The sequence below is a fragment of the Ptychodera flava genome, chromosome 21, assembly GCF_041260155.1.
Source record: "Ptychodera flava strain L36383 chromosome 21, AS_Pfla_20210202, whole genome shotgun sequence".
In the NCBI taxonomy this organism is placed as follows: domain Eukaryota; kingdom Metazoa; phylum Hemichordata; class Enteropneusta; family Ptychoderidae; genus Ptychodera; species Ptychodera flava.
In genome coordinates, this window is record NC_091948.1 from 17,897,230 (window position 1) to 17,919,159 (window position 21,930).

Sequence of the window (21,930 nt, forward strand, 5' to 3'; positions counted from 1 at the left end):
ACTAAAAATGCATAAGATTCCAACTTTAAGATCGCCCAATTTACGTCATCCAAACGACGCATGCGTGAGAAAATGAACATGGCTGCCTCCGAGGCAACTAGCGTGAACGACATGACAGAGTGTGAAGAAAGGTGCATAAAATCAGCTCCAAAAGTTTCATTCTCCCAAAAAAGGAGCGAACTGAGAACAGAATCACGTCAAGGAACGTCTTGTGTACGTACGTCTCGGCAGATTTGTAAACCGGGAGATTGTGAAGAGAAGCTCGAAGCGTTGTTGGACATCCATGGGAAAACAAGCCAGGGTACACATTGGAAAACCACTCTTTTGTGCCAAGAAGCCACCAAAGACAGAACTTCATGCATCAGAATCAACACATTACCAGAGAGCACATGTGAAAAGTGTCAAGAGAATGATGTTCAATGATTCATTTCAAGGCAATAGTTTGGTGACTAGCATGGATGACAATGCCTATTTACGCTCTAGCACAGTGATGCATAGACTGTCGACAGTCCTCGTGCCTTCTTTTGACCGGAGTCACTTTATTGAGTGCGGTAGCAATCCAACGTAGGCGATCGAGCGCCGAAGGCGCGAGGTCGAGTGCCGAAGGCACGAGGTTGCTATGGAAACCACTAAAACGAGGGGATTTTGTTTGGGTGTTGAATAACAAAAGAAAGAAAGGTATGTCAGTCAAGCTAAGACCAGTATGGGAAGGTCCATACATAGTACTCAACAAACTTTCAGACGTGTTGTACAGAATTCAGAAAGGTCCACGAGCAATACCAAAAATAGTTCATTATGATAGGCTGAAGTTGTACACAGGTGATAGAATGAGAAACTGGCTTGCAGAAGAAAATAATGTAGCTTGTACCAGCTCTAAATACCGGAAGCTACGCGAGACCAAGCAGTACAAGCGACTGGCGAGAGTCTAAGTGATGCATGGTAAGTTAGATTTGTCATTGCCATTAATGTGCTAACTACTTTCATAATTGTAATTTACCATCAGTGTGCCCTCAAAGCCTATTTGGCATGCCATGACTCATGAATATTCTCTGTGACGCAAGAACATTTTCAGATGAATATGAAATAGCGCTGATCGCAAATGACGTCACTGTTCTCTCTCATTAATATGCATAAATAAACATTTGTCTGCATTTTCAGCACAAATGACAAAAATAAAACCTGCGAGTGTTACAAAGGCTATTTAGCGTCACACTTATTCGTATGAATTGATGACTGAGACTACAAGCTGCAACAACAGCCGCGCATACAACGACAAAATTTGTCCGAATTTCTGCTTATTTGTCCGAAAGTTGCGCGCGTGCAGCTATATTTAGTAACAAACCCGAAATCACGATCAACGCTATTATACATTGTGACTCAAGTAAATTTCTCAAATTTTTCAATTGACTCAAATGTTTCATGAAGTCCCTTTTGTGCGAAGGCACACTTGATCATTATTTGGTAAATAATTTGTATTCCTTACACTGTTTATTTTCCTCAACTTCATGCAGTTGGCGCAAGAGATGTCAAGACTGGAGTGATCTATGATGTTGCTAACCAAGAGAAACAGAAGAAACTGCCCCAATATGATTTTAGCACTCCAGAAGTACATATTACTCCTGCTTCATTTCGCTTCATGACTGGAAAAACTGTCATCGTAGAAGGTATGCTTCATAACATACATGTATATCCCCTAGTACCTGTATTAAAAATGCTTTTCACTGCAATAAAAAATCACACACAGTCACAGGGATAATGAGGTTGTACTTCCATGCTACGTTATTGTACGGTAGACTGGTTCAAATTCCATAAATACCCTAGTGATTGATCAGACATAAGTTTTCTTTGTTTACATTGTATTCAAATTGTTCTTTGTAGAAAGCAAAGAAGTAATATGTCAACAAGACCAAACAGTTGTTGTCACTCGACCAAAATATTTTATCGGCAGCAGTGGAAGTGTGTGGGCCTCTGACTACATGATGCTAAGGTAAGATACGGTACATGTAATATGTTAGTATCACAAAAAATTACTGCACTATGATTTCTCATCACAGATCTGACAAAGGCTGAGATCAGCTACTGTCAGCTGTGTATGTCACAACCTCATGAAAATGTTATAGAGCAGCATCATCTCATCGAAGCTCCACACAGTACCTGTAACTTTTTGCGTTTTTTCACAAATTTTGTTTTGTGTATTCACTGCAATTTCTTGTCAGTCATTTTTTTGTGTACAGTGGAATGGCCATCACACATAAACACTTAAAACAGGTTATGTTTATGAACAGTATATTTATATCTTAGGGTCAAGTTGGATGTAGAACAAAACTACACAAAAAAAATTGCAAAGAGGTTGATAGTGGCCTTTTAATGACATCTGTGGCTAGTTCAGATATGCTGCTGACTAAATTTGAAGTTTGACCAACCTAATATTCCGTTATGTGCATCCTATAAATGCACATATCCCACTTTTGTATATTTACTTGTATTCTTTTCTTTTGTAGGATTTTTCTGCTTGGTTTAAATAAATTTTTCTTTTCCTGTATTTCATAAATAGGAGAGAATTACCTGGCCTATTTGAACCTGAATGTCAGCATGCAAGCAATCAACAACATTTTGTGCACAAATCCATGACTCCTTGTTTAACTTCAAAGGTATGTTTAAAGCTCTATTAGCTGTACATGTATCTTGTGATATCATTTTGAACAAAATATTTTTAAATCAAATGTAGCTTATTCAAAAATCCTTTCCAATGGGGGTGACCATGAAAGACTTAGGATTTGCAAAACAACCTGGATTTTAACAAAGAAATAATTTTTGGCTTGCAAGCCAAATATGGCCACCGCCACCAGCAAGTAAGTATGCATAAATGGTTGAATTTTATAGATCCAGCCAGTGATTGAAATGGGAACATTTTCAGAGGTTATATTATTTAATTATGAGAATACAAAATGTATCTTTGAAGATTGGGTAGTATAGTCCAGTTAGCAGTTACTGAGGCTTTAACTATAAATTCATAAAGTATCTGAGTGTTTCATTTTCCCAAAGATTCAAATCAACATTAAAAGATGTTTACATAAGATAGCTTTGTATTTATCATCAGGTAAAACTTTGTAGGTGTCAGTTCTGCAAAAAAAAGTCAGTGCAATGTCTTTGATGTTTTTTTAGTATTTTTTCTTGACATCTGTTTCCATCCTGCACTTTTAACAGTCAGTCTTCCTATCATCTATAAATACAACCGTGAAGGATGATGTTGCCTGTGTTACATCAGATCAAGACTGTATTTCATGATTATGAACATAAAAGACTTAGGTGGCTGTGTTGTCAGTTGACTCAAGCTGTTGAGAGATGGAGAGAAAACCATACCGCTGATAATGAAAGACTTGATGGTTTGTCTGTTGAAGAGCTAATAAAGGATGCAGAGTGTCTGATTGAACAGTTAAGGTGAGAAAAATATTGTTCTCTGACATGTATATGTGGTCTTGTGTTTGTGAATGCAAAAGTTTATCAACATTAAAGGTCAAATTACAGACAAAATAATTTAGCAGTCACACTGATTACAGTTTATTGGAATTGCTAGTGTGACTTCTGATGAGTTGAGTTGGAGGGTTATCAGTCGGATAATATTACCACGCAATCAGTCATTAGCAAGACTATAGCTAAGGCACCGGAACATGATTCCCATTTGCCAGAGGACCAGGTTAGCATAGCAGAATCACAAGCTAAACCTAGGGAATCAAATTTTGCACAGTGCATTTCCTGGGTATATGAAGCTTTTGGTAGTGACTGTTCTAAGCCTCAGGCACCTGCTCAGATTGAGTCAGTCACTGCTTCGGAACTGTCTAATGGCCCAGAGAAGCAGGTTGCTCACAGGTCATTACCCATTTCTCGAGTTATCACTTCAAACCTCGAAAAAGTTAGGAGAGAAGTAACAGGAGAAGTACAAGATTCTAACCCTTTACCAATTGGCAAGTATCCATGGGCAAGGTCTAGTTTAAAAAATAAATATTATAAGACTCATGCCTCTCTTTTTTCCGGGGACTCCCGCATTTGGATAAAGACGCCTCTACTGTGGATAATCAGTCATCGTCTTTTAAGACCATTCCGATTGATATGCCAATGTTTCGCCAGCTGGGTGACACAGTTAATATGACCATCTATGCAGCATCATATATTGACTGGCTTTTGGGGTTACATGTAACTGTGCGTGAATTGCAAGCTTTGCACCTCCCTGATAAAGCTAAGCAGTCTCTCAGGGCACTCGCTAATTCAGTGATTCATCTCTCTGAGTTTGCTGTCCGAAATCATGTGGCCTTACATCTTATTGAACGTGACGCATTTTTGAGTCGCCACTCCGTTCAGTTGTCTGATGAATTAAACGGGAAGGCTAGATTAGCACCTTTCTCCCCGAAGAACTTGTTTGCTGGCACTTTACCAGACCTGGCCAAACAGGCTACCCAGGAGTGCCAAAATAATGCTTGTTTATTTGAAAGGAATAAACAGAGAGTGAGTGGTTCAAAAGCTACTAACGTGTCAAAACCCACAAACAAATTTAAGGGTGGAGCCACAGGGGCCAAAGCATGCCCACAGTCACAGAAATCGTGTGCTCGGCCTTTTAACAAATCAAATCGGGGTAAAGCTAAGAAACTTTTCCCCTCTTCTACTCCTGGGGGAATGGGTCACCCCAACCAGCAATCCTGACGGGCTCCCTCCCCTCCCGTCCTTACCATCACCGGACATTCCAGTGGGAGGGCCTTTCTGTCAATTTGGCCCAAAGTGGGAAGCCATAACAGACGACCTTTGGGTATTGAATATAGTAAAGGAGGGTTACAAGCCAGAGTTCACTCATCCCCCCCCCCCCCCCCGGCTTGTACGCCAGTACAGTTTCGCCCCCTCAACACAACACAGACCCCGCACCTCACTGAAGCAGTTCAAGAGTTGGTGTCCAAAAATGTAATAAGACGTGTAAACCCATCCCTGGAGGGTCCAGGGTTTTACAACCACCTGTTTCTTGTGCCAAAAAAGACAGGAGGGTGGAGGCCAATCCTAAACCTTACATACCTCAATCGTTTCTTAAAGGTAGATTCCTTTCGGATGGAGACAAATCGGTCGATCCTAGCTGCTATAGAACAAGTCGATTGGCTAATTTCGATCGATTTGAAGGATGCATATTTTCATATTGCAATCCACGAGGATTTTCGCCGGTACTTCCGTTTTATAGTAAACGGACTAGTTTACGAGTACACGGCTCTACCCTTCGGGTTGGCAACGGCACCACGCGTTTTCACCAGAGTAGTACTTGCAGTGGTTGCTTTCCTACACAGGCAGTCAGTCAAAATCCACCCTTACTTAGACGACTGGCTTCTTCCCAACAAGGCCAAGGAAATTCTCTTGGAGCATCTCTTGTTGACCTGGAACACTCTTCTCCGCCTCGGTTTCATACCAAGTCTGGAGAAATCGTCTCTGACACCGTCGCAGGACATGGTTTTTGTGGGGATGAGACTGCACTCAGACAGAGGCATAGTATCACCGACTCGAGATCGCACAGACAGACTCCTGTCTCTAATACGTGATATTCTCCCACAGCCATCAGTCCCTGCCAGAATATTATTAGGCATAATCGGGACGATGGTGTCCATGATAGTCATCGTCCCATGGGCTCAACTTCGTTTACGCCCAATTCAGCTGTACCTCCTGTCAATGTGGCGGCCAAATCGGCATGCCATAACATATCCGATCCCTATCAGACCTGCCCTGCGTTACCACCTACTATGGTGGGAGGACACAGAAAATTTACAGCGGGGTGTTTCGCTGAAAACTGTCAGGCCCGACAAGTTCCTTTTTACAGATGCGTCTACCACAGGATTGGGTCACATCTGGACGATCTGTATGCAGGTCAGTGGACAGTGGCCGAGGGCAGGAGGTACATTAACTGGTTGGGGCTGCAAGCCGTTTTCTTAGCTCTTCAGCGCTTCGTCTCCAAGCCCAGCATCTGCCAGGCAAACGAAACCACATAGCGGATGCCCTATCGTGGAACTGCTTAGTGCAACCGACAGAGTGGGCACTACCTCAGACCATTGTGAACCAGATATTTGCAATTTGGGGAACTCCAATGATAGACCTATTTGCGTCATTCAAAAATCGCAAGCTCCCACTCTTTGTGTCACCGATACTGGATCACAGAGGCTGAGAGCAGTAGGAGTGGACGCCCTATCAATGTCTTGGGAGAACATAACAGCATACGCGTTTCCCCCTCTACCACTTCTACCACTAGTACTCAAGCAGTTAGCAGAGGAGAGGACAATCATAACTCTAATAGCCCCATTGTGGCCGAAAAGGCCTTGGTTTCCGATACTATTAGATCTGATAATAGATTTCCCTTTGAAACTGCCTCAAAGAGAAGATCTGTTATCCCAGGGGACACTTCTAACTCACCCGGAACCAAGCGTGTTCCACCTTCACGCGTTCAAGTTGTCGAGCAAGCCCTCATTGAGAGAGGCTTTTCCAAGGCAACTGCCGCCATTATCGCCAGACCACAGCGAGCCAGTACTCTGGCAACCTATGAAGACAAATGGCGGAAGTTCTGTGATTGGCGTGGTGAACGGAAGATTACTCCAATCAAAGCCTCTGTAGAACAGTTAGCAGAGTTTTTTCTTTTCCTCTTTAGAGACAAAGAATTTTCTCCCAGTACGATTGCTGTTTGTCGTACTGCCATTTCAGCTACCATTAAAGGCTTAGGAGGTGAGGACTTTGGTCATAATAGTTCTATCTCTGCTATGATCAGAAACTTCATGATTGAGAGACCAGCGAGAAGAAAATTGGTCCCTCAGTGGAGTTTGTCACTGGTGTTGCGGGCTCTGCAGGAGCCCCCGTTTGAACCGCTACATACTAATAGCCTTAAGGCTCTAACATATAAGACTGTGTTTCTTATAGCCCTGGCGTCTGGTAGACACAGAAGTGAAATTCACGCTTTTGGCATGGACGAGGGCTTGCTGGCTATTAGCAAAACGGAAGCTGTTTTGCGCACTAGACCAGGTGTCTTGGCCAAGAACCAAGCACTGGATTCAGTAGCGCAGCCTGTTATCACAGGGTTATCTCTAAGTTTTATTTCAGGCGGCAGAAATAAAATAACAGGTGGCTGATGAAGAGCGAGGGAGCGGAGCGGCCGAGCGGGGCGAGGGTTTGGGAAGGGGTGACTATGTGTGATTGTGCTTATTTGGTGACACTTGAGCACCTGATTTTCTTTACAATTGATTACCAAAGATGTTGTTAAATTGTATGAAAAGTAAGGTTTTTAGCATCTCATTTCTCATTTTTTGTGTACCTTTATCAGTAATCATAACCGTCGATGGATGCTACAGCTAACACACAGCATCGTACGCAGGGCTAGCGAGAGAGTTGCCGACATGGACGGTTATTTACGAGAAGTGAATAAAAGACTGGCATTTTTGGAAGCGATCGAGTAGCTGAGGTAGGCAGGGATACTTGGGCCCAAGAACGCTGAATTTCGGCAGTAATTTGGCTTTTTACGTCAAGTCCCAAAATGGATTTGAAGTCACCGACCCTGCGTACGGGTCTTTGCAGGGCTGTGGTGAGCGGGGCGATTAGCTGTAGCGGAACACACAGCATCGTACGCAGGGCTAGCTACCGTTTATTTTGTTGTTGCCAGCACCATAAAGTACAGGAAATAAAACAGAATGCCGAGCACATGACAAGTTTATGAAAATTCGTTTTACGACAGCCTTAAAACGATGCCGTCGGAGTGAACGAAATTCGTTGATCGTTCGTGCATCGTCCGGCACGATCACGATGTTGTCTTGTTGATGGCATCAGCTCGACATTATACCCGGTACAATCAGCAAATACAAAAATTCGCTTGGTACATTTTAAGAACGCATGATTCACTTACGTTTACCTTTGTCTAATTTTTGTTTTTTTCGTGAAGTACTGCTGAATATCGTTAGATTTCTTTTTGACACTTCCGATCGCTCGCACTCGTCCTTCAGATGCGCCATTGCGTTTGTTGTTTGAGAAAATTCACCTTGACCTCATGATCTATGACCCGCTCAGAACATGCTAGAGGGCGCGAAACAAAATTGGCCAATCACTGCAATGATTACGTCGTGGTGAGATCTTGTTCTATGTAAATTTCTATGCATTGAAAAGAGTGAGTAAGAACGCTTAATCTGATTAGTACGTAGTACGTGATGCATTTCTAGATTGTATGTGTTTACGGAAGTACGACGTACGAGTTTTATCGGGACATTTTGGCAAGTTTAACGTCGTTTTCTCTGTTATTTCAGACATACGGGCAAGGCTTCAGTGAAAATGCGACATATAGTACTTTACTAGTGTGACACCAGCCGGCAGGTCACGTGCATTTTTGACTTGCCAGACGGCTATTTTCGCCGGCTGCCGGCTCTTAGCGAGAACATCAAAGCACTTGACACACTCACAGGCCCTGAACCACAGGAGAGAGTTTTGTGCCCAGTCCGTGCCCTCCGCTGGTACTTAAAATGGACTGAGCATTTTCGAGCAGGTAGAACTAGACTGTTTCTACCTATTCCCCCGTCTCCTAAAACAGATTGCTCAGCTGCCGACATATCGAAGTGGATAGTTGCAGCTGTACGCTGGGCATATTCGGAAAGTTCTTCTACTAATTTACGACTTTCAAATGTGACCGCTCATGAGGTTAGAGCCCTGTCAACATCATGGGCTGTATCAACTGGAGTGCCTGCAGATGAAGTCATTCTTGCAGGAACTTGGCGGTCAGCTAATTCCTTCATCAGTTTTTATTTACGTGACATGGCCTCGGAATTAGAGGGTTTATATTCTCTTGGCCCGCTGTCAGTCAGTCAACAGGTAGTTTCAGGCAAATAATTTGTCCCAGCCTCCTAAGGTCTGTGGAATTCTGTTGTTTGTCCTATAAGTACAAACAGGTACATGTAGGTAATTGGTGACAGAATCGATGTTTAAACTTAAACTAATTTCTGTCATATAATTACCTGTACCTGTTTGCTCCCGCACTTCCTCCCCACAGTTTTGTGTGTATTTTTATTTGCCGTGGGTGTAATTTCCATTGGTTGTTATTTTCTCATGGTAATTTTTGATTTATTACCCCTTTTTTCTGGATGGCTTTCACCTTCAGGAAAGGTTGATATTGCAGTGTGCTAGTGAGTTCACAATATGCTGCAGATTAAAACTGGTGTATCGTGGGTAATTATTCATAGACCAAGGGGGGTTTGAGGCGAGATTTAAAGATCTTATCTGCGGTTAGAGAGCAGTTAGGGAAGAAGTCCTATAAGTACAAACATTTAGGTAATTATAGGACAGAAATTAGTTTAAGTTTAAACATCAATTATATAAAATACTTGAATGTTTCTTTAGGATAAGTGTTGGTTTCAATTGGACTGAAGTTTTGAAAACTTCACATTCACTCTGACATATGCATTTGATATTTGTGATTACAGTGCATCATGTCGGATTTCAGTTAAACCAGTCTCACTTAGTGGAAGTGTTTTTTAGCAAATTATAATAATATAAAAGTTTTTGAACTATCTGTTATGTGAATATTGCAATTCACATATGTACATCACAAGGTCTTTTTTATTTTTGTTGGACAGGTGAAATCTCAACTGAAAGAAGTGATGCAATAATATCATTTGGAAACAAGTACATAGTAAAGGAAGATCTTGGCAGGAGGTACATAGAACACTTACAGTACCTAAAAACTATGAGGGAGAAAAGAAGAGCACAGAACCTGAGACAGGCTGCAGAAAATCTAGAAAAATCATATGGAGATATAGACTGGAAACAATTTTATGAAGCAGGACAATTAAAGTCACTAAAAGTGGGAGTACTGAACAAATATATTCTGGAACATAATCTTGGTAATGTAAAGAAGTTAAAGAAAAAGGACAAACTCAGACTAATAAATGCCCATATCGCTCAAAGTCTTGTGCAGTCTGTCATAGTACCTGAGGTCAGGAATAACAGAGGTGGCAGTGAAGACACTGACAGTGATAATGACAGCATCTCTGTGGAAATGAATTCTGTGAGTGGTGACACAGACAGTGATATCATTTTGGCTGAAGTTGGTAACTCATCTGATAGTGACAGTAATCAGGCAGACAAAAGTGAAGATGATGACCTGGTAGATGACCCACTTGTACAGTTACAGCCAGTCCTTCTCTCAAGATATGGAAGGAGAACAACAGCCTATTGGTCAAGAAACTTCTGGGGACTAAGTTTGATCATAGGAGAGCACATCAGCTTGACCTTGTTGCCATTTTCCAGTATTTTGATGCTGTGTATCTGCTTCAATTTCTTGTCGAAATTTCCAGTGGTTTACATGTCTTGCTGCCTATGGGCGTATTTTGGTTGACAAAGGAATTCGTGTCTTGAATGGAATGAAATGCAAATTTCAACAATAACAATACTGACTGTGCACATATATGTTTAGGCCATGTATATATATACTTATATTATCATGTTTCAGGGAACCAACAGATTTCATTTGGTACTCAGAACGTTTTTTTTTACTTGAAATGCTTTGAGTAACAGGGGAGGGTCACCTATTTCAGTGCACGGATAAGGGGGAGGGTCACTAATTTTTGTGCAAGAACTTTTTAAGGGTACTAATTTTTATGCAGTGGTTTTTGAAAAACACCGGCCCACCCCCCTGTAATTTATGTCTAGTCCCTTATTTGAAACGGTTGTTTTTTTCAAGGTCGAGACACTTTTCAACCTGGGAATGTTGTTCAAGTGAACGGCGAAGACGGCGTGTGTTGGCTTGGAAAAATTCTTCAGGTTGCTGAAGATTCCGCTTGCGTTCAGTGGTATGAGCAGGGTTCGAACGGAAAATACCATCTACTCTATTTGAAAGGCCGCGGTCGTAAACCATACACTGATACGATTAGCACGGAGTCAATCATCAAGAAGGTCAAACTCAGCCATGGTAAATTAATTGAAGTAAGTACATGCCTCGTTTGTGAAAAAAGATTTGATCTTGGCTTTACATACACTTTCATAAAATTTCCTGTCTTTAACTTCGCTGTGAGCGATGTCCATCCATCTGTCAATCCGTTCATCATCTGTCCGCGCGCATTTCGTCCGTCAATAATCAGTGTTCTCCCTAGGCCCTTCAAGCATCACGTCTCCGTGACGCTTGCCTTGATTGCCGTGACGCTTGCTACAATGCCGTGACGCTTCAGATTTTTCCCAACACCCTTGATTGACAGCCCCATTTGACAGCTCAGTGTATTCATTGGGACATCTGCCAAAACTAGCCTTATCAACATCGTTTTTAGTCCTGAATAGACTTTTTCGTGTCAATTGACGAGCCTACATTAATCAATTGACACGTACATAGGTGTTGAAAAACACCGGACGAGCAGCACATCGGTGTGGCCGTGACTTTGATCATGTTGGTTGAGCGCCGTGTTAATGGCCGTTTATCGTGGGGGCATTTACAGTGACGTCGACGCCGTGAAAATGCTGGTGGTCAAAGCTATCGGTCAAAATAGCGACCCTCAAAAAAGGTTTATAAGGCGTCTATACCTGATGACGGTTAGTCTACATGAAATCTCCATGGCAGCATTGCGAATGTAAATTTGTATTTTAATTATTTTTCTGTTCTTGTTGTTGAGACAAACGGTGAAAGTATCAGAGCAAAAGTTTGGATTAACTTTTTGGTCGCGAAATGATGTCTACTGTGCCATGTGACGTAAACAGGTCGGGCGATTTCCAAGATGGCGGTCGATGTGTGGGCTTTGAGCGTTTCGCGCTGTTTTCAAGTTCAGGTCTCGTTTCAGGTTCGCTAAGGAGGCAAGTTATTAAAACGACAGGTGTTTCATGATTTTGGTGACGATCATCCGTGTAAATACGTCTGAATTTTCTGTTATGGTAAACCGTAACAGTTCCTCTATTCATTTGGACCGTGACCGTAACGTGTTATATGTGCTCAAAAACTCGCTGGGGTACACAGCCCTGATTGTGTGGCTTCGTTGCTCTGTATAATTTCTTAAACAAGTGACGCAATGTTTCATCGCAAATGTTTCTCCATGCAAGGAGAGTACGAGTTGAATTTTTACAACTGAAGTTGGACTCTTGTATGAATTTATTGCAGTTCATGGTGCCCCTGATATGTATGTTCATGCAGCAGAGTGTAAGTGAAATAAAAGGCATATTAAATGACTACAATTTGCAGTGACTGTTTTTGTGTGTGTATGTATTTAAATATATGTTAATGTATGCAAATTAATTATGTAATTTTATGCAAAATCCGACATGCTTGCCCTTGATCCTAGGAGAACACTGATAATTAACCTCTTCTCTGAAAATGTTGAGCTGATTGCTCTGAAATTTGATATGATGGCTCGTTGGAATTACTACAGTTGTATTATTGTAGGGGCAAACGTTGGAAGTGAAGTGTGTAACAAAAGTCAGCATTGTTAGTCAAAACTTATTGAGAGATGATAATGACGGTATTTAGCAAGGATGTCTGATTTTCGAATAGGGTTGTGTTTTGTGGAATTGAAGTTACACGAGTGTTTGTCAGTCTTAGGAGAATTTGGAGTCACTTTTTGTGCAATTTTGTTTACGATGCAAATATAATAGATCACATGGTATAAGGGGTAATTGCATGATCCATTGGTTTATTTTTATTTTGAATGGTCGTAGTTGATTTTATGTAGAGCACAATAATACGAGTCATTAAAGGTGTGAGTTGAAGGCCAAATCAAATAATGTAGTAGTATTTTTTCAGTGATAACAACAATGTTGTTATACAGCTCTTCGATCATGAAATTCATGCAACATAATAAAGAACTTGACTCTTTAATGTAAAAAGATGAGGTCTGTTATGTCTACTGATAACATTTTACGGGCAGTTTGTTGGTTGAAAAAAAAACAATAATGTATATATGAAAAGTCTGATGGGTAATCCAACCTCCAATGTATTGATGTAGCTTTATTTATTCACATAAATCTGTATTAATAACTACAGCTAGCAAAATAATCACAAATGGCGTACGTTGACCAATTCAAAGTTGACAAACCTTGCTATGTACATTTGAAAATACTGTGACATACAAGGCTACGTTCACAAATATTGTCAAAATTATCAAAGTAAATACAGTTACTGCTCAAAGTTGCATATACGACCTGTTCACTTTGGGCATCTATTCATTAAAACTGGCTAATTGAATTCATGTGTCCTATTTTCACATTCTATAATTTTGGAGCATGCTTGTGTCACTTTCAGGTTTATACAGAAGTATTTCAGGCTGGTTCAAAGACAAATGTCTTTGACGATTGGCAAGACAATGCATGTCCAGATGTGTCAACTCCGACGATGAGCAAGGTCTTTGCGAAGGTCGAGGAGAAACAACTAACAAAAATGACCCCGATAGTAAAATTAAAGAAATTAAAGAACGACAAAGATTGTCGTGTCGTTCAAACCGAAGAGTATCGCTCCTGACGAGAGAGGACTTCAAGTTGCTCAAAGTACGATCGATAATAATGAAGGATATGGATGCGATCGCGGAAAATTGAACGAAACTTTCAAAACCCACAGTCCTTCGACTTCAGATAAAAACAACCCCGTGAGTGAAAATTCAATTCATACTTTAGATGAATCCGACATCAGCCCCGGATCAGAACATGATACCATCTCTTTAAGCTCAGAATCCGATGAAGACCCGACGTTTCAGCTGCCAAAATCAGATGTATATAGTTTCACTGACAGCAGCTGTGAGAGCAGTGATTTGTCAGACGATATACCAACGATCCCTTCGGTTTCCTCAACTACCAAAAAGACTATGAAGACATTCTTCAAGTATCTGGAGATGAAAGTGAGACCAGCAGTTCATGTTTTTCAGATATTTTTGCACTGGATTACCAAAAGTCATCAGCAGGTGTAAAAGACACGGAAAATACTATCTCAGCAAGAAAATTAGACAGTAAGAACATCAAAGAACGGGACATTTGTATACATGAAAGTGGGGAGGGTGATGATAGATGTGAAAAAAGCAATAAGGAGAATAAAAATGCACACAAAATTACACCAAGTCACGGAGATGTAGGTAATCATTCAAGCAATTGCGAAACACAAGGATATGACTCTCCAGAGGGCAGTATAGATTATTCCCCAACCGACAGTGAAAGGAACTGCAGCAGAGAAGACATTGATGATAATGATAGTGAGGAAACAAATCTTGAAGATGGAAAGGTACGATGTGGCGGCGACGATGGTCATGGTAATGGTGATAATGATGAGGAGGGGGGGTGAGAGAGAGAGGATGAGGAAGAGGAGGAAGAGGAAGAGGAAGAGGAAGAGGACAGCATACACGGTGTTTATGATGGTGATGGCGATGATGACAATGATGGTCGTGGGGGTACATCCAACAGGTGCAATGATTGCAGTGATGCTGATGATTATGATGGTAATGATAATCCCGTGTATGATAATAATTATGAAGACATGAATAACGTATCAAAAGGCATTAAATGTTCTACATCGAAATCTACTCAATGCGGACCTGGTGAGAATTCCCTTCATCAACAAAAGCACTCTTCACATTCTCCTAAATTTGAGAAAGAGAGACGAGCTGCACTACAAGGAAACGATAATTCATCGAAGGCCCGTAGACGTGAAAATAGTGTGGAACGCGCTGACATGGCCGATGGAATCTTCTTTCCAAAAGTGAAACATAGCTCCAATGACCGGCAAAGAAAATCTGGCAGTAGAGCTGTGAGACAGAGAATCTATAATAAACACCAAGCCTGCCTTTACTGTGGAAAGCTTGTTACAAAAATAAGCAAGCATTTATTCACAGTACATAAAAAAGAAATCGATGTCGCAAAAATCGCTTCACGGCCTATAAATTCTTCGGACAGATGCGTAGGACTAGACTTGCTAAGAAACAGGGGGAACTTTTACCATAACCAACGAGTAAAGGCAGAAGGTCGCGGAGAGCTCATTTTAGTTCGACGGCCAACGAAGATCATTGACATTAAAGCCTACGGCCCATGCCCCGCTTGTCTGGGCTTTTATCACAAAGATGATCTCCGTAAACACACAAGGTACTACTGCGTCTGCCCAAGAAAAGACGAAAACGAGATAAAAAGCTCTGCCGATTTAAAATACGAAAGCGACATCCTTTGTAAGAAGGATTCCTCAGTAAGTAGTGCCTTAAACAAAATATTAAGTGGCATGAAAACAGACGATATAACTGAAACAGCAAAAGGAGACTCTCTCATTTGTCGTCTTGGAGAAAATTGGCTTCAAAAGTGCTGTGGCGTTGACAGTAACAAACGCAAGTACTATGTTTCGCAAAAAATGAGAGAATCCGGAAAGTTGCTAAAAAACCTGAAGAAGCTGAATTCTGATGTTAATGATATGGAAGGATTTCTGCGTCCAGAATTTTTCGATGATATGGTAGAAGCAGTGCTACTAACCAGCGGTCATAGACAAGACACTGCAAAAGACACAGTTTCTCAGGGCACCAATATAAAACCGTCATTATCTCTGAAGTTGGGCTATAATATCAAAAGGCTTGCTGAATTAAAAAGAGCTTTGGCGATTCGAAAGGGAGACATAGAAGCAGAGCGTGATAGTAAGAAGTTCTTAGAATTATACTCTACAGAGTGGCATGAAAAGGTAGCGGCATCTGCACAGGCCGAAATGTCGTCCCGAAAATACAACAAAGGCGATCATTTACCAGAAACGGGTGATATAAAGAAATTGGTGTCCTTCCTCGAAGCAAACATTGCAGAGTGTGTTAAGGAGATGACATCACAAGCAAATCCAAAGAGTTATAGAAGATTACAATCTCTGGTACTAACCCGAATGGTGGTGTTCAATAGGCGGCGAACGGGCGAGATGGAACAATTGCCGTGAGTATTTTACTGGACAATAGCACAATACCTGTAACACAGACACTTGTAGTGTGTCCTTTGACGTGTACTAGAAGCAGTATTGCGTTTATTAACGTGTGAGTGCAGAAATTGCCTCAAAGAATTCTCTTGTCTATTCTGCCATGTGTTTGATAGAAAGAAGTGAGAAACTCATATATCTTACTGGTTTAGTGGTTCTTTATGCAACGTTTTTAAATTATCTCTAATTTTAGTGGCCACGAACTTTCTTACTATCTATAAGGAAGGATATTATTAATGTGTATGTAAGTAATATGGTATTACGGTAGTCTTCTGCGTTCTACGTTGCCTAATAATCTTCCTGTTCATGAAAACGAGACTGTCAAAGTCATTGCAACTAATACGGGAAAGCTCGTAAACAGAACATCTTCACATAACTCCCAAAATATATATCCCTTTTCGGTTAAGTAGGCATAATGAAAACCTCCACCTAGTAAAAAATGGTTATATTAGAGTGTTGATTGGTCAGAACACGCAACCGGGCAATCAATCATTTGTCATATGTCGCTCATTTTGACTTCCATCACTTTATCGAGCGAAATAGCAAGAGAATACATGTTGAAATACGGGTTGAAAGGAATGTAAACGATTATTTTTTGTTGTCACTACCTTCCACTACGGAAACAGCTCACGATTATTATTGATATGGAGATTCCTTGCAAGTATTTATTTTCATGAAGAGGGAAAAACGCACATTTCAACACAATGGCGAAATCAGAAGAGAGGTACGTTTTTCGCCTCAGACGGTACTGCAGCTGAAGCGTTTGACATAATTTTTATCTTGTGAATTGAAAAGCATAATATCTGAAACATCGTATTCATACACGTATTGAGGTGAATCTATTGATGTGCCTTTGAGAAAGATCGTAAAATATGTAGTGCATTTCTAGGTAACATAGCAAATGTGTTCTAAGTGTCTGTGATACTGACGTAAAGTTTACTCTTGCTAGGTTGTCTGCCTACATTGAGAGACCCGATTGGAAAAAAGACTCAATGAACGAAGTACACACAACGTTATCAGCGATGGAAAAAACACCTGCTTAATACGCTTGACATGATTCATACCCGCGGCAAAAGGGGGAGGAAGGTTGCTGCGATGATACCCGAAGACTGCAAACAAGCAATGCAAATCCTCTGTGATCAACGTGAAATGGCAGGCATTCATGAGCAAAATACATACTTCTTTGGGAGACAGAACACTAAGACTTCACATATTCGAGCGTGTGACTGTTTGCGAGAAATAGCAAGAGAAGTTGGGCTACGCAAACCTAATTTAATAACATCCACCAAAATGAGAAAGTATATCGCAACTGTGTCTCAGATTTTAAACCTAAATGACATGCAATTATCGTGGCTGTCAGACCATTTAGGCCACTCAGTAGCAGTCCATAAAATTTCTATCGACTTCAAGAGTCCACAATAGAAATGACAAAAGTTGCTAAACTTTACTAGCCATCGACAAGGGACAGATCGGATCATGCCAAGGAAAATCGCTCGATGATATTTCATTCCAAGGTGAGTTTTCAAATGAGAGGTAAGAGAAGGGTTCTAATTTCAAGTTTTCTTGTTGAAATACAAACCAGGCGCTCTGCATATCCATGTGCGAGATGTTCATTACCCCAAGAAGAAAAGATCAGAAAGTTGTCTTTTGCAAACTATAATATTTAAATAGCAATCTCTAACTTTTGATCAGTGGAATTGGTTAGTACGGTGTTGCCAGTGGAGTGTATAAGAAGCCAACGAGATGGAGAAATTTTCTCTCAGACCATGTATACTGCAATTGAAAAATATATTGAATGTATAGTCCTTACCTTACATGGATTAATATTATATTTTGACACCCTAACGTCAATAAGCCATCTCTTCTGGAATCTCAAATCCATTGGGTAAACACATTTTTAAAGTTAACCTGGGCAAATAACATCAATTTCTTGGTTTAAATTAAGAAAAAAGTATGAAAATGTTTGGCACGTCACATTTGTGATTGATTATTTTTCTTTGTATTAGATATAATGTTATCGGAAAATAATGGGCACTCTCCGTTGGAGGATGATGAAGATGTAAATGCAAACAGTTCTGAAAATAACGATGTGGAAATGGAAAGCGGGGAACCATTACTACAAGCGGCCTTTGGAACAGGCAGTATGTTTCTTTGATTAACGTATCAAGAAGAGAGAGAGAGAGAGAGAGAGAGAGAGCATACATGTAAAACACAATTGGAACTATTTTGTGATTACAAGATGAACAGAAAAAGTCACAGAATATGCTCTCTCAGAGATCATAGGTTAACATCTTCACAACTCTATACCTATAAAACTTTTCATTGCTCTTGAAGCAACGTCATTAAGTAGAGAGGCAACGGTTAGTTGCCATGATAAACAGTTAACTGAAGAGGCGTACCCACTACAGATGATCAGTCAAAGTTAAATAAAATTTTTGCAAGTTTTGCTGAAGGTCGAAAGTAAATTTGACCCGGAATCTAAAATCCTGAAAATGCATGTTAATTTAAAGGGCGGCCATCTTAAAACTTATAACTAACCCCTGCATGTAGCACCACCTTCGAGTATCTGTAATTTAATCTCTTTGTAACTTCTAAGATTTGTTTTATTAGGAATTTTCAATTATGCTTCATTACTTTTTTATATTTTTACTTTATAATTTATATTAATTGCCCAGTTACTATACAGTCATTGTCATTTTGGCTTATATGAGCAACCTAGTCCCGCAAAAAAAAAAAAACCATTAAATTACTTGAAATGGGAATTGTCCTTTTGGTGTCATATCTCGGGTCATATTTGAACATATAAAATATTGTTCTTTCCATGATTTCAATAGATAAAGCATTTCACACTTTGATAGTTTAGTAACTGTATTCTAATACAAAATCATGATCATGTTACAGGATCATCATCTCTAAGACCGAACAGAGACATCGGAGTGGAGCTATCGAAACAATATCGAAAGAATGATTCCCTTAATCGTAGAGAGTTACGTCGTAGTCCACGGAAGCATTCCGGTATGTTGAAGTTGATGAGATTAATCCTAGCTTTAATGTATTAGTACTGATATGTGTCATTTAAAAAACAGGGGTCACCCTATAAGATAAATTAATGTTTTTGTTTTACTTTTGTACAGCATTATCATTCAAACAATCAAATGACGACAATAGACTGGGGACATCAAAACAAAAGTGTTCTAAATTCTTCGCAAACCAAGTGGAGCTCCGTAGAAGTCCACGGAAACACCCCGGTAAGTTAATTTGCTGTTTCTAGAAGACAGTAGATTGCATCACACAAATTTCAAGGATTGTTTAAGTCTCTGGTGGTCACATATATCCCTATCAGCTGGTATATAACAGACATTTCCAAATAACTTAATTTAATAATGTGAATAAGCTTTCTGTCGAAATGCCTGAAACAAACATTGGTAAAATCGGAGGATTTTTTATTTTGGAAAAAAAGCCTATTATTAGATATCTGACGTCTTGCAAACCAAGCAGTGTCATCAGTTTCCAATTTTAAAAATCGATTGCAAACGTGACATTGATGCATTCTTCTCCCCCTCAAGATCACAACCTTTGCGCATGATTACTGAGACCCTTCTGGTTCGGAAAACAGTCTGACTAAATTCTCAGTGATCATTAAGCATGAAGTGACACAAAAGTGTTATATGAACTAGAATTTCAACGTTATATAGCCAGACAATAGACATGGAATATCAAAAGTGACCCAGCGGCTCTATAGTTTTACCAGATGGTAAGATCAGCGTTCGAAATTCACGCTAACCCGCTAGCCCCAGACCAGCTGTTTTCATGCCGGGCCAGTAAGTTGTGAAAGAAGCAGACCCGAGTGTCCTGCTCTAAATAAAGAAGGGGTCAGCAATTTTTAATACTCTTACCCTATTCTGTTAAATTCTCAAGTAATCAAACCGCAAAATTTAGGAAAAAATTGGCAGGTAAAATCTCAAAAGATCGAACGGTGAAATTACTTAGCGAAAGCCTTTACAGCTACGCATTTCTCGCGACTTGCGAGGTTGTTGGCGCTACTCAACATCTTCCATTTGTTACACGTTGGGGTCACGTTGGGGTAGGTTCGAGATTTCGTTTAGTCAAAATGGCAGCATTGTTTTGATGAACCTCGCCTCGCGGGTGAATATCAGTAGCGAGAAAGATGTACAGGTATTTGAATATTGAGCCACCTACAGCAGGGCCCCTGTATTTCCCTTCAAGTAAAAATTCCGTATTATGCCCAGGACCAGTTGATTTCCTTTCGGGCCAGTGAATTTTATAAGTCACTGGCCCGCTTGGCCAGTAGCGATTTTGCATGAGTTTCAAACACTGGGTAAGATGAAATGTTTTGAATGAATTTTAGTATGTTTGTGTGTTGCAGCGTTGTTGTGTGCAGTCGTTACAGGTTGTGGAACTTTGAAGGACGAGCATCCATGTGCATGGAAGTTTTGCACAGTCGAGTGCGAGTTTAATACAGTGAGTGTGAGTTTGTGAAAGCAACAGCATTGTGACAGATTGATCGTGGAGGAAAAGGGGATCAATCATAATGTGTGAGTATTGAACTTACAAATGAGTTGTGAGAGAGAAAAACCAGAAGAGCTAAGTTGTTATTGCAAGAGACATTTACAATGTCACCCAACATGTGTACACTAGTATGCCCTGCAACCAATCAACAACGGTTATGAACTTTACCTCACAATAAACATTGGGAGCCACCGTCTCAGTTCAAACACATTAGCGAGAACACCACTTAAGGGCACGGCCGTATATAGTCTTATTTATTTATTTATTTATTTACATGTATATATTTATTCGCATATTTGTTTGTTAACTTTAAGGTTCTCCTTCGAGTCAAGATTATGCATATCGTAATGACCGGATTCTGTCATCTGGACAAACAAATCAGAAATCAAATGGGAAGGAAAAAGTCAACTCAAAGCACAAGTCTAGGAAAGGCGTTGGTGAGTTCAAGCTCCGGATTTAGTTTCTTATAGACAATAGACTGTGGGATACTGTGTCTGCAATACTTGAAAGTGACCACACATATGGAAAGTGTTAATAATCAGTCATTGTTCTTATATTACGAACCGCGGTAACGATTGTAGCTCATCAATAGTGAAATTGGGGAGGGGCAAAGTATTCGTAAGCCCCAAAGGTTTAAGAGGAGAGGGAACCTCCTCCATATTCATCCGAATTCAACCATTTTTAGGGCAACGGTTCATTTGGTAAACAATTATAAGTTATTAATGAATAATAACCAAGTAGTAAAGATTTTTAACGTAATACACATTAATGTATGATCTGTTTGTACGAGTGACATACAAATCGATATCGAAGCGCACAGGGCCACGGATTGTCGTCAAGTCGGTTTGGAAAATGACTTTATACACAACATATACGAAAGTCAGCATAAAGTGCAAATTTTACGTCCTTTGAATTTCACGAAGAAACAAAATTGTTCTGTAGAATAAAAAATGTGTGCACGAAAAAAATAGGTATGAATGCTTCCCACAGCTGTACATTTCCCTGATTTTATATTCATGTTACATTGACGAGAATCAATGCGATATATTCTCATTTCCATGTCATTAATTTTTTAGCTTTGAGGGCACCGACGTGAAACATAGTCATGGTGAGTTTTTGCAGCATCTATATCATGGCCCAATTGAGCCCGTACTTTTTTACTTCCTTTGTTAAAGGTCAGACCTACCCCGCCCAACATATACGTATGGTTTAATTCATGTATTAACGTTCTTTTACTTTCAGGATTATTGGTAGGCTCAATCGGCTCATTGTCAACCCAACGTTTTTCTGGGACCGCATCTGGTTATTCTGATGAAAGTCACAAGCATCAGAGGCATCAAGGTCCATCGCAACCGCCTACAAAAAACAGCACTCCATTCAGTATTGGCCAGAAAGAATGTTTCGGTAATTATACAATATCACCTTACAAACCTCTGCTGTTGTTCATCGTCTTCCTTGAACTCTTT

General features: G+C 40.3%; 2 protein-coding genes across 4 annotated transcripts in view; both read left to right on the forward strand.

Annotated features, from left to right (window-relative positions):
* Positions 1–78: 78 nt before the first annotated feature.
* Positions 79–13,451, forward strand: LOC139121596 (uncharacterized). Of its 3 annotated transcripts, XM_070686642.1 has the most exons (9): positions 79–939; positions 1,512–1,664; positions 1,879–1,987; positions 2,555–2,651; positions 3,208–3,441; positions 7,331–7,468; positions 9,621–10,051; positions 10,727–10,968; positions 13,262–13,451. In XM_070686642.1, exons 1-5 carry the CDS (start codon positions 933–935, stop codon positions 3,286–3,288), a joined length of 447 nt encoding a protein of 148 aa, XP_070542743.1. In that variant the 5' UTR covers positions 79–932; the 3' UTR covers positions 3,289–3,441; positions 7,331–7,468; positions 9,621–10,051; positions 10,727–10,968; positions 13,262–13,451. The 3 variants fall into 3 exon arrangements, with proteins under 3 accessions (XP_070542743.1, XP_070542741.1, XP_070542742.1); XM_070686640.1 differs by lacking the exon at positions 7,331–7,468 and having other exon boundaries at positions 80–939; XM_070686641.1 differs by lacking the exons at positions 7,331–7,468; positions 13,262–13,451 and having other exon boundaries at positions 80–939; positions 10,727–12,192.
* A 24-nt stretch (positions 13,452–13,475) lies between these two features.
* LOC139121599 (uncharacterized) overlaps positions 13,476–21,930 on the forward strand; it is an 8,500-nt gene continuing 45 nt past the window's right edge. The window contains exons 1-7 of the mRNA XM_070686643.1: positions 13,476–15,894; positions 16,884–17,448; positions 17,941–18,075; positions 18,836–18,949; positions 19,069–19,182; positions 20,779–20,901; positions 21,707–21,930. The exon at positions 21,707–21,930 is cut by the window's right edge and continues 45 nt beyond it. Of these exons, the coding sequence (XP_070542744.1) occupies positions 17,946–18,075; positions 18,836–18,949; positions 19,069–19,182; positions 20,779–20,901; positions 21,707–21,930 (705 nt within the window). The 5' untranslated portion in view covers positions 13,476–15,894; positions 16,884–17,448; positions 17,941–17,945. The remainder of the gene's footprint in view (positions 15,895–16,883; positions 17,449–17,940; positions 18,076–18,835; positions 18,950–19,068; positions 19,183–20,778; positions 20,902–21,706) is intronic.

Coding starts and splice junctions, on each gene's coding strand:
- LOC139121596 (XM_070686642.1), top strand. Junction 1,988..2,554: donor TCTGACTACATGATGCTAAG/GTAAGATACGGT, acceptor TTTCATAAATAG/GAGAGAATTACCTGGCCTAT. Junction 2,652..3,207: donor CTCCTTGTTTAACTTCAAAG/GTATGTTTAAAG, acceptor CACTTTTAACAG/TCAGTCTTCCTATCATCTAT.